The sequence below is a fragment of the Terrapene carolina genome, unplaced genomic scaffold (assembly GCF_002925995.2).
Source record: "Terrapene carolina triunguis isolate 2854851 unplaced genomic scaffold, T_m_triunguis-2.0 Scaffold67, whole genome shotgun sequence".
NCBI lineage: Eukaryota > Metazoa > Chordata > Testudines > Emydidae > Terrapene > Terrapene triunguis.
The window spans coordinates 37,777,198-37,788,322 of NW_020664418.1; the positions used below are offsets into that span (position 1 = coordinate 37,777,198).

The 11,125-nt window shown below is 47.4% G+C and overlaps 1 protein-coding gene across 2 annotated transcripts in view; it reads right to left on the minus strand.

Annotated features, from left to right (window-relative positions):
* ABHD2 (abhydrolase domain containing 2) overlaps positions 1 to 11,125 on the minus strand; it is a 65,140-nt gene that overhangs the window by 8,750 nt on the left and 45,265 nt on the right. For both annotated transcript variants that reach the window (XM_024207225.1, XM_024207226.1), the window contains exons 6-10: positions 10,381 to 10,564; positions 5,887 to 5,979; positions 3,854 to 3,964; positions 1,913 to 1,982; positions 167 to 251 (exon numbers count right to left, since the gene is read on the minus strand). In XM_024207225.1, coding sequence (XP_024062993.1) covers positions 167 to 251; positions 1,913 to 1,982; positions 3,854 to 3,964; positions 5,887 to 5,979; positions 10,381 to 10,564 — 543 coding nt within the window. The remainder of the gene's footprint in view (positions 1 to 166; positions 252 to 1,912; positions 1,983 to 3,853; positions 3,965 to 5,886; positions 5,980 to 10,380; positions 10,565 to 11,125) is intronic.

Genomic DNA, 11,125 nt, shown 5'->3' on the forward strand with positions numbered 1-11,125 from the left:
GAACCGCCTCAGTGAATGGTGGTTTAAAACGCAGTTTAGATTGCACAGTACACGTCCACCAGATTATGGTAGTCTGCAGCCAGACCTTGCTATACATGGTCATTCACGATGTGATGAAGGGGGAATCCAAAAGCAATAGTCAATTTTGGCAATGCATTCGACTCACCTGACAGAGCTCTTGGGATCGATAACAGACTGTCATGTACCAGAGGGTCATCAGCAGCATTAACCAGCATGAGGGGAACATAGATCTGCACCATGAAAGAAGGAAAAGGAAAGAAATGGAGAACCAGTGTTATAGATTCCTGGTTTGAACTCAGTTCTCTTAACAACAAAAGGCATCTACTCACAACCCGCCTATGAATCCACCACTGACTGCCACATCTTGTGATGGACCTACACCTGCAGCAACAATCAGGAACGTAACAACACACACAATCGAAACCATGCCGGGTGGACTGTCACTGCTGGGCAGCTCTGCAGCATTTGGTATGGTTCAGCTGAACTGCCTGAAGGGCAAGCTGGGTATGACAGGGCAATCACCAGTAATACCTTACCAACAGGGCAGTTCCAGACAGCGACACTGGATAGTTTCTTTATGACTGGTACTCGAGGCGCATATGGTGTGGCCAATACTTGAGAGCATTTGCATTCTGCTTTTGGAAGGGAGAATCTAAGCTATCACTGCTAGGCAGATGGTCATCAAATGTACGTTTGTCTCTGGCTTCCGAAGGGGACATGCAGCACCCAAGGGGAATGCACTGCTGAAACCCGAGACGGGTCAATCACAAACCGGCAGAGACGGAATAATAGTAAAACTTCAGTTGTGCTTGTTGGTTTGGGCACAAGATATGAAGAATGTCATTTCCCTAGGCTCCCTGCAGTTGTTGATGAGAGATGCTTAAGCAGGCCAGAGTGGCATGCAGCCCAAGCCTGGTTTTTGATTAGAGGCTGACGTCAGAGGATCAGATGGCAGCCATGATCATGATGGGATTCTGCCATCATAAAAAAAACATATTGCCAAACTGAGCGCCTTCTTGACACCCTTTCCTGGTAACTATCACCCTGCCTTGGGGACAGAGGTTGGACTACAACGTGCTCTTTGTATAAGGCTACTGAAAGAACCTCACTCAGTGCCTGAAGCTGGAGTAATTGAGTAGTTGCCAAGGACTAGCTGAGAGGATTCAACCTCTTACTCCACACATTCAGTGCAACAGGAGAGACTTACTTTTGGATATTTAAAGCCCTAATGCTTTACTGAGCTTTGGTAGCCTATTCATCTTTATCTTTTGATCCAGCGGGTCTTACGGGGGTAACTAGTACATTTCCCAGCTTGGCCTCCGCAGCCCTGGGTCTCTGCAATGTCTGATCATCTGACCAGAGAGGCAGTGTCTGAGCCTCTTTCCAAAGCATTTTAAATGTTTCTGGAATTGCATAGGTCAGAGTGATACTAGTTTGACATCTTTAAAAGGGCTTAACTCTAGGTTTGGCTTTGTGCTCAGAACACCATGTTGCTACCACCAATACAGAATTCTATGCTGAGGGGCTCACAGTTTGGCTTCATGTAATATAACCTAGGAGAACTGAATTTGGGGTAAAACAGATGCCTCTTGGTTTCCAAGCCAGCCTTTGGTTTGAGGGGAGCGTCACTCAAGTCCCAGATGAAGATCAGGGCTAGGATTCTCAAAGAAGCTTAAAGGAGTTGGGCACTTAACTCACTGAATGTCAATGGGATTTTGGTGCTTAACTCTCATTAGGTTCCTTAGAACTCCCAGCCCTGACACACTGTACACCTGGTGGAGTAATGAGATATGACATCTAGGTACCAGTGATGCAGAATCCAATGAACATTCTTCTTCATTCCCAAGAGCAAAATGAAAACATAACCACCACCTCCACCGTGGTAGCTTACCCTTGGTAAGTAATGCAGACAACTCTCCTTTTCATAATATTCTTTCAGGGAACTGTAGCCATGGAACTTCCTGAGAAAAAAACCAAAACAAAGAACGGTAAGGCAAGAACACTTACTCTCAGTATAGACCAACTGCCATTTTTGATCTAGTCCACTTCACCGGCAGAAGCCATAAGCTGCCCAATGTGACCTCCTTCCCAGGGCCGGCTCCAAGGTTTTGGCCCCCCCAAAAAAAAAAAAAAAAAAAAAAAAAAAGCCGCGATCGCGATCTGCGGCGGCAATTAGGCGGGAGGTCCTTTGCTCCAAGGCGGAGTGAGGGATCGTCCGCCGAATTGCCTCTGCATACCTGGACGTGCCGCCCCTCTCCGGAGCGGACGCTCCAAGCACCTGCTTGACAAGCTGGTGCCTGGAGCCGGCCCTGCTCCTTCTAGTGGTTTAATAGATACCATCTGTTCAGGCCCATCTCAGTGTAAAATCCCAACGTCAACACAGCACAACAGATGAAATGCTGTGTTCTTCTGCCAACGAGTTCTTCACAAGAGCATGACCAGCGGGGGGAGGCAGCACAGAACCTGCCAACTTAGCGTGCAGTTCCCCAAAGCATCGAGAGAGCAGAGCAAGTGCGGCACAGTAGCAAGCCGGAGGCAGGACAGATGGCAAATTAAACACTATTAACTTGTGTCTGTTGAGCAGGACATGGATGAGGAAGCCTAGCCACACCTGGGGGTCTTTAAAAACATCCTTCCTGGTTATCAGCAATCTTGACAGAGAGAGGACTGGAGGCGTAATTAAGGTTGGTTACATTAACAACCCCCTTTTGGTAGGCATACTCAAAATGCCTTGCTGGATCTCATCTTCAGCTACTTATGAACCCTTAAAACGCAGCTGCTGAAGGGCCCATGCTAGGAGCTGAAACTCATGGCAGTTATAAGCCTTTTGAAGAAAGTAAATACTAATTTTTCTGCTGGAGTCCAATCCAGTCCCATTACCTCCTTCCCACTTCATAAAAGCCACAGCTAAGCTGCGGGCCCCAACCAGGCAGATCTGCTCCTTCCCTGCCGCATTCCAGAAAGACGACATGGTAGCAGGACCTCCATGATCTCACTTCCTACTGGGCACATAGGGCAGGAATCCCCTTCCCTGGGGAGCAGCTTACAAAGCCCAGGTCTCCCCAGGAGCAGCAGACGGAAACACTTTCAGTCCCTTAGCAGCTCTGCTGGCTTTACTACCTGTCAGCTTTGGGTGGTTACTTTGTGACTATAGAGTTTGGGGTGGATGCCAGTGCCTGGTCTTAGGGGAAGACTCTGGAGAAGGAGAATACGAGGCCATTGGAAAACAGACTGAATTAGTGCTAGAATACTTAAAAAGCAAGGGTTAAACTTGAGAGGCAAGAAAAGGCTGGTGTTTAATATTAAACAATAAAACCCAAGAGCTGAAGTCACCTCTATTAATGCAGCGAGGTTTAAAATAAGCAAACCATAAGGTTTGCTAAAATGAGAACAGGCAGGTGTTAAAGGTAGGAGGTGTATGTGTGTTTTAAATACACAATCGAAGGTAAGGCAAGGGTTAAACATAAGTTGGTAGGAGCCAGCATGGGCCTACCACCTCCCCAACCAGTTTATGTCCCAGGCCCAGGCCCCCCGGTTTTCATCCTTCTAGACTTTTCGGCAGGAACTGTCTTCCCGGGGGTTTGTAATGTACCCAGAAAAATGGGACCCTGACTGCAGCTTTGGATGCTTAATTCTTACAAAAGAAAGTAGTAGAGACCTTGTCAAAAGCTGGATCAGAAGTTGGCAAAGATTGGGGGGGTTAGTCAACATTTTGACAAAGTTGCTGATGTCGCAAATTTCAGGAGCTTTCTACCCACCTAACAGCAAGTAAGTAATAGGACAACATCAGTGAGAATTTGAAAAGATGGGCTACAGAGGATGCCCGTCATACCTCATGATGGTGTCATCGATCTGCATGAGGGATGTTGCTGTGTAGAGTCTGCTCAGGTCTGAGTCGACCAGGGCTTGGGGCTGCTTAACGCTATCTCCAAACAGGACTTGCCTGAAACACACAGCAGCAGAAAATACAGTAATCACACAACAGCAGCTTGGCCCTGTCCTGCTCAGACAACCCAGAGAAGCTTGCATCTGCCATTGCTGATACAAGCAAATGAGGACTATATCCCCCATCCATGAGGATTTACTTATGAATGAGCCTGGCTTGTTAGTTTTGGCCTGACTGCACAGGGAGGTAAGTTGAGAACTTAACAGCCTTCTCCGGGACAAAGATGCTTTTCTGCTACACTGAAGAACTGCATTTGAGAGACGTGTAAAAAGAGGACTTTTCAAAGCATATCCAGGGACTGGGGGTGTTTGGAGCAAAGGCTTTTTCAGTTAAAGGCAGAGTCCTTTGGCTTCTGACCAAAGACATGGGTGGCTCTGGTAACAGTGCTAGAGATCATGGGTGTAGCATCTCCTTCCCCATCTGGTACTATTGCCTCACCAGTGTGGAGACAATGTTAGTTCATATGGAGAAAGTGATTTGGGACATTACCTTAACAGAAAGCTATTCACTGAGGACATTGTCCTAGTCAGAGATTACACCCAAGAGAGGACGTGTTATTTCACAAGAGCAAAACCCTACCCCCCTGACAAGTAGGAAACATACAGATCGCAGAACAAAAAGACTGCAAGCTGTGGATAGCAAGAGGCTTGCAAGATTTCTATCCCCTTTAAGAGGCAGCTGTAGGGTGGAGATGGAGTTTGTTTTGGGGACCTGCCCTAGAGCATGAGAGATCCATTATGGAAGCAAAATATTTTGATAACTCAACAAAACCTCCTTTAAGCCTGCAACAGGTTTCTCCTGGTTACGATGCTGAGTACCCGTTTAATGGGGAGATTACAGACCTTCATATATTTTGAGTTTTGTCAAGTTGTCAAAATATTTGGCCATCTGGAGTGAATGATGTGGATCCCCACACACTGTACACACAGATAAGAGTTTCCTTCCCTCCAGAAAGATTCTCCACACTGCAAGGAACACGACAATTTCATTTACAAGATTTCAACTCTGCCATGAATGGGCATGAATAAGGTAGCTATTTTAATTTTCTCTCATCTCCCAAGTGTCTCTGGGCATCTTAAATAAGCCAAGGAAATACCTATATATGAAGGCAACATGCCCCAATCAGTATCCAAAGCAGTTTTGGCTGTGGTAGGAGGTAAGGGGGGAAATGAACATGAATTTGAGTGTGCGATCAATAAGAGTTAGTCATTCCATCTGACCTATTGCTCACCCACAGTCAAGGCATGGGAGTAAGGAGAGCACAGGTATCAGCAATACATGGGAGTATTCCTTCTAGCTGTGCATTTTTAGCTTTTGTAACTCAGGCTATTGTGTTTGATAGAGCAACACCCCTATGCCATGAATCCTCAGCTGATACCAAGAGCAATCCTACCTCTCTGCTCAAATATGTGGCAGAGCACAACAGAGAGGTGCTCTCTCACCTCCTTGAGCATAAGAAGGTCTCTGGCTGAAAGGGAAACATGTAAAATATACTGCTGCTGTCTGGCTGCCAAGTTATATAGCAGGGAAGCAAGACTGCTGGCAAATACAGACCAACACTGCACTTCTCATCTTGCATTTACTCAGTCAATGAGCTTCCTTGGAAGGCAGAAATAAGCAGCTAGGCTCAGGCTGTATGAAAAGGACCCCCACGCACACTATATGGGAGCCTATGACAGGCAGACATAAAGAATGAATGATATGCTGGGGCAAGCTTCTCTTCCCCTTTTGTTCACTAAAATCCTCCCATTCTCGGAAGCTGAAACTTATTCAGAGATTTCTAGGTATGGATTCCCTCTAATTTAAATTTTACCCTTTGGGTGATCCCCTATGGAACTGCATATTAATTCAGCGCTGCTATTGCAGCTGAAGCTGGCTGACCCAAGTAAATATTCAGAGCAGACGCCCTACTACTGTACCTGTGAGAGAGGATGATTTTCTTCATGTTGTCTGCCATGAGGAAGTTATAAAACCTCCGACACTGATCCCACTGCATGAAGGTTTCCTGTGCCCTAAACACAAGCACAAGTCAACAAATCAAAGCAGGTAACAACTGTGTACCTAGTTGGAATATAGCAATAAACCACAGTCTTCAGGCCACTATAACAAGGTGTTATGTAACCAGGCTGCAGGCTTTCCCACCAATGGCTTAATCTCCGATGGAAAACTTTGGTAAACGTCAGAAAAGATGTCTACACAGTCTCATTAGGCATCAGCTAGTCACCACTATACCATCACTGAAGTGTCCTGCATCTCAGGGCAGCTTTAGACATTGATGGGAAGAGGTTTAAAGGGACACTCAACTTAAGTCATACTTGGCATTTAGCCTATCTGCCTACCTTGTAACAACCATGACATGCAGGGAAGAGTATGCAGGGAAGAGATTGACTATGTTTCACTATTTTGTTAGGTACTGCATTTCACAGTACTTTATGCACTGTCAAGTTTGGCTGTTTCCTCTGTAGGTCAGTTTTCCTTGGTTGTGCAGCTCTTCTGCGCTGCAACAAGGTTGTGAAGTGTTTAAAACAGGAAGTCCACCTCCAAAACCCACAAAAAATGGTTGGAGGACAAAGGGATAAATGAAGTACCTGAAACGGCTACATTCTGAACTGGTGTCTCTGTAATTGTCCTGACTGGTCAGCACTCCATTTCACAGCTTACTAAATTAACATATTACCAGTCTCACAGAATTATTAGCATCAGCCAAATTACGTCAGCTCTTCCAGAACCAAATGTTTCCCTTTGCTATGCAAAGGTCATGAGCAGGTTATTTCTATAACTGTGAACCCTTCTTGCAGGGTAATGAAGAAATATTCAGTCCCTCTTATTTACTGAGCAATCCAAGAACGGGGTGAGAGACTACTTCAGGAGTTTAATCATTAATACCATGGGAACTAATAGATCAGAGGGATTTATCAGGACTTCCCAGGTTCAAGCCAAAGGCTGTAAGATCCCTAGCAGAGCGTGAGTTAATGAATAAGCTACATTTGTTCATGGCACAATACACACCAGGGCTTAATGCAAGAATGGGATTTAGTCTCAAGACTTCCTTATCTCCATGTCTAGCCAGGATATATCTGCTATATACTTGTGGGGAAAAAAGACTACATTTCATTGGAAAGCTCTTTGCAGGCAACTGAATCTTTAATGTCATTTAAATCCAGGTTAATTGTTAGCACTATCACACTTTTCCATAGCTGCTGCTTTGGACAGCAGGCCTTATGTTATAAAGAGCCTGAGCAGAGTGCAAAATGAAACCATTTCCTGTATTTAATGATCTGTGCAGGTTTCATGGGCATGGGAACCTATGCCACAACCTACAGCTCATACTGAATGTCACATTCCACATGGTCGAGAAGCAAGGCCACGTTGTCGAGAGCAAACTCAACAGCAGAACCAAGCCTACACAGATACCAGAGATTTCATAATAGAAAAGCATGTCACCTTTTAGCCTTAGGGGTTGAATTCCCCCATGTAAATTAACTGAAGAAAATAAGGCCTTTATCTATTTTCCTCTCTGCAGCCTCTTCTCACTCTCAGTACCTTGGAGAGCCTGCCCTGCAGCACCCAACATCTGAATGGCTTTCCCAACGGATCCAAAATCTCCTTTACCTTGTCTTACCTCAGTCTCTCTCTATCAACCACCAACTGCCTTAGAATTTGTCTTAGAGATGGTACAACAAAGGAAAAAGATCTCCATCTAGACCAGGGATGGGCAAACTTTTTGGCCCGAGGGCCACATCTGGGTATGGAAATTATATGGAGGGCCATGAATGCTCACAAAACTGGGGGTTGGGATGCAGGAGGGGGTGAGGGCTCGGGCTGGGGTGCAGGTGTGTGTGGGGGGGTGGGCTCTGGTTGGGGGGGCGGGCTCTGGGGTGGGAATAAGGGGTTGGGGGTGCAGGAGGGTGCCTCAGGCTGGGACTGAGAGGTTCGGAGGGCAGGTGGGGGATCAGGGCTGGGGCAGGGGAGGCGGTCAGGGGTGCAGGCTCTGGGCGGCGCTTACCTCAAGCAGCTCCTTGAAGCAGCGGCATGTCCCCACTCCATCTCTTACGTGGAGGCATGGCCAGGCGGCTCTGCATGCTGCCCCATCTGCAGGTGCACCCCTGTAGCTCCCATTGGCTGTGGTTCCCAGACAATGGGAGCTGTGGGGGCGGCATTTGGGGCGGGGGCAGCATGCAAAGTCCCCTGGCTGCCCCTACGCGTAGGAGCCAGAGAGGGGACATGTCGCTACTTCCAGGAGCCACACGGAGCCACATCACGTGCAGAGCAAGCCCCCAACCCCACTCCCTAGCTGGAGCACCGGAGCGGGGCAAGCCCTGGACCCTGCTCCCTGGCAGAAGCTCTAGAGACGGAATAAAACGTCTGACGGGCCGGATGCAGCCGCCGGGCAGTAGTTTGCCCACCCCTGATCTAGACTGACCAGCCATCCATACCATGTGTACTCAGGGCTTACATACAGACTTGATGTAAGAGACCAACTAGGTCAGGTCTGGGGGAGAGTAATGCTTAGCAGTTAAGCCTGGAGGAGCTTTGCACCCTCCCATCCCACACACTGAAATGGTCTACATGGACATGTGTCGCAGTACAAACACACACCCTACCTTCCTTCTAAGGGAGCTTTCTTAATAGCCCTCTTTCAACCAGCTATTTGGCTAATGAGCATTTAAAAACAGCAAGGGAGGTTAGGTAGGGAGACTCATTTCAAAAGCCCTCTTGCCAAAAGAACAGTAATGCACAGCCCAAGTTCTGTAAATGGAGATTTGCTATAACAAGCTCGGCCAGCAGAGGGAGTCACGAGCTCAACAAACAGCTAGTTGTCTGCACTGCAGGGGGCACTCAAGGAAACAGGTTTCAGAGTAGCATGTTACTTCACACTGAGAGGAGTCGGAGTCCAATATCATGCTAACAGGTTCTGTCCTAGACTGCCAATCTGCCAGAGCTTCAGGGGATATTACTAACACCAGCACACAGGGAAAAGAGCTACTCTGAGCGGGAGTTTTGGCTACAAGTATGGAAATTTAGCATACAAAACATTTAACAGACAAAAAAAAAGAAGGACTAGAGCCCAATACAGCACTTGCAAGCCCTGTATACAGCCAGCCTCCACAGCTATGCCGCTGCAGCCACAGTAGACCAAGAGAGCACTGATCTTCCGGTCTCGAACCCACACAACACTCCAGACATCGCCCTAGCACTGAAATCCTTTCGGACTAGGAAGCGGGTAAACGTTCACTGTCTTAGGACTCAAACCAGGTATGACCTGAAGTCTCAGAGGATACGAATTGGTCATTTGTTTAAATTGCTGTATTCCAGCGTTGGGCAATGTTTTAATACTGTTACAAAGCTTCTGCAGCCCAAGGTTAAAAACCGGAGTTTAACTGCATGCGCATTCTTCTCTAGACTTGGTTGAATATTAAGGTGACTATTTTCTAACCAAAACCAGCATTACTATGCATGCAGTCAAAGCATCTAAAAGTGCTCTATAGTGTTTAGAATTCAGCCATCAAATCCCTTAGTTTCAGGTATTTGTAGTGAACCCAAAGTATCTAGGTTCCTTGGCCAGGCTGAAGTTATCTTTGCTATGCTGATCCTTTAGTGTAGGGAACAGTCATTTTTGCAGCAGCAAGACCACTGTTGCTTATCCTCCTCCCTCTGAGATGGAGACAGCGTCAGTAATTATTAATCTTACTGTGCGGCAATAGAAATCTTATCAGCTTCCGGAGAACACTGCATTACTAGAGGAGTTCTGTACTAGAAGGCCGTGGTAACTGGCACAGAGAGGTAGGTTCTGGCAGTGTTTGTGGGGCCAGGAATCACTAAGCAAACGTGATTTTAGTGTTCTCTCCAGTGGAGTGGCTCTGACTAGCAGAACTGACTCTTCCCCAGTGCTTCCTTCTCAATTATGAGACAAACACTGAATGGTCACGGAGATACCATTTTAGCTCATAACTTTGTGCTGCCATTCACCATCACCCACTCTCAGTCTAAACTTGGGCTTGTAGTACATTACTATTAACACCAGGTGGAGCTCTTAAAGCTTCCATTTGGAAGACCACATCTTGTTTTGCCAGTCTGACTAAATCACAGATTAAAGCCAGAAAGGACCATTATGAATCCCAAGATACTTGCTGCTCGTACTGATCAGGCTAGTCAGAAATCTTCTTGCTTGTGAACCTGGAGTCTCCTTAATAAACAACCATACAGCCCAAGCCGTCTGGCTAATGGGTCACTCCAGGAGAGACTGGAAAGAGGGGAGATCAAGTCTCTCTTTACAGAAGGTAAAGGCAGCATTTAGTGAGTCCAGAGTGTATCACCCGTAGAGGTCAGAGTGATGCATGCTGGCAGGGCAGGGAGCAGCTTGTATCCCAGCTGCCAGCACTATACTTCCACAGGAACTTGTGTGGACTTACCTTAGCGCGCTGTACCCTTGGCAAACACTGACGCAGCACAGCACTCTCTCTTGGTTGGCCTGGGTCTCTCCTAGGTACTTGCACACAATGTTTCCACCCAGGCTGAAGCCCACCACAACCAGCTGGGTCTGAGGAAAGGTCTTCTTGATGTAGTTAACCATGGCTCCAAATTCCCAGGTGCAACCTGTGAGAAAGGCCAAGTTCAATGTAATGTTTTAAATTGAGTGTTAGACCCCCTCTCCAGCTTTTAAGCAGCTACAGCAACTATACTGGAAGTTTGTGTGCCTTCCAGCACTGGCTTCAGAAGAGAAGCTCTCCAGAGGGTAGAGGAATCCTGGTTACCTCAAGCTCAGTTATGCTGCTGGTCAGATACTTCACTACTTCTAAAGAAGTAATGTGCATGAGTGTGCCAGAGAGCAGCTGGGTGTAGCATGCTTGCAACACACATGCTGGCGAACATAAAATACTTCAGCATGTCAGGAACACTACCGTATGAGGGTGCAACTGTCCACCTAGAGCAGGGGTCGGCAACGTTCGGCACGCGGCTCGCCAGGGTAAGCACCCTAGCGGGCCGGGCCAGTTTATTTACCTGCTGACGTGGCAGGTTCGGCCAATCGCGGCCCCCACTGGCCGCGGTTCGCCGTCCTGGGCCAATGGGGGCGGCGGGAAGCCGCGGCCAGCACATCCCTCGGCCCGCGCCGCTTCCCGCCGCCCCCATTGGCCCAGGACGGCAAACCGCGGCGAG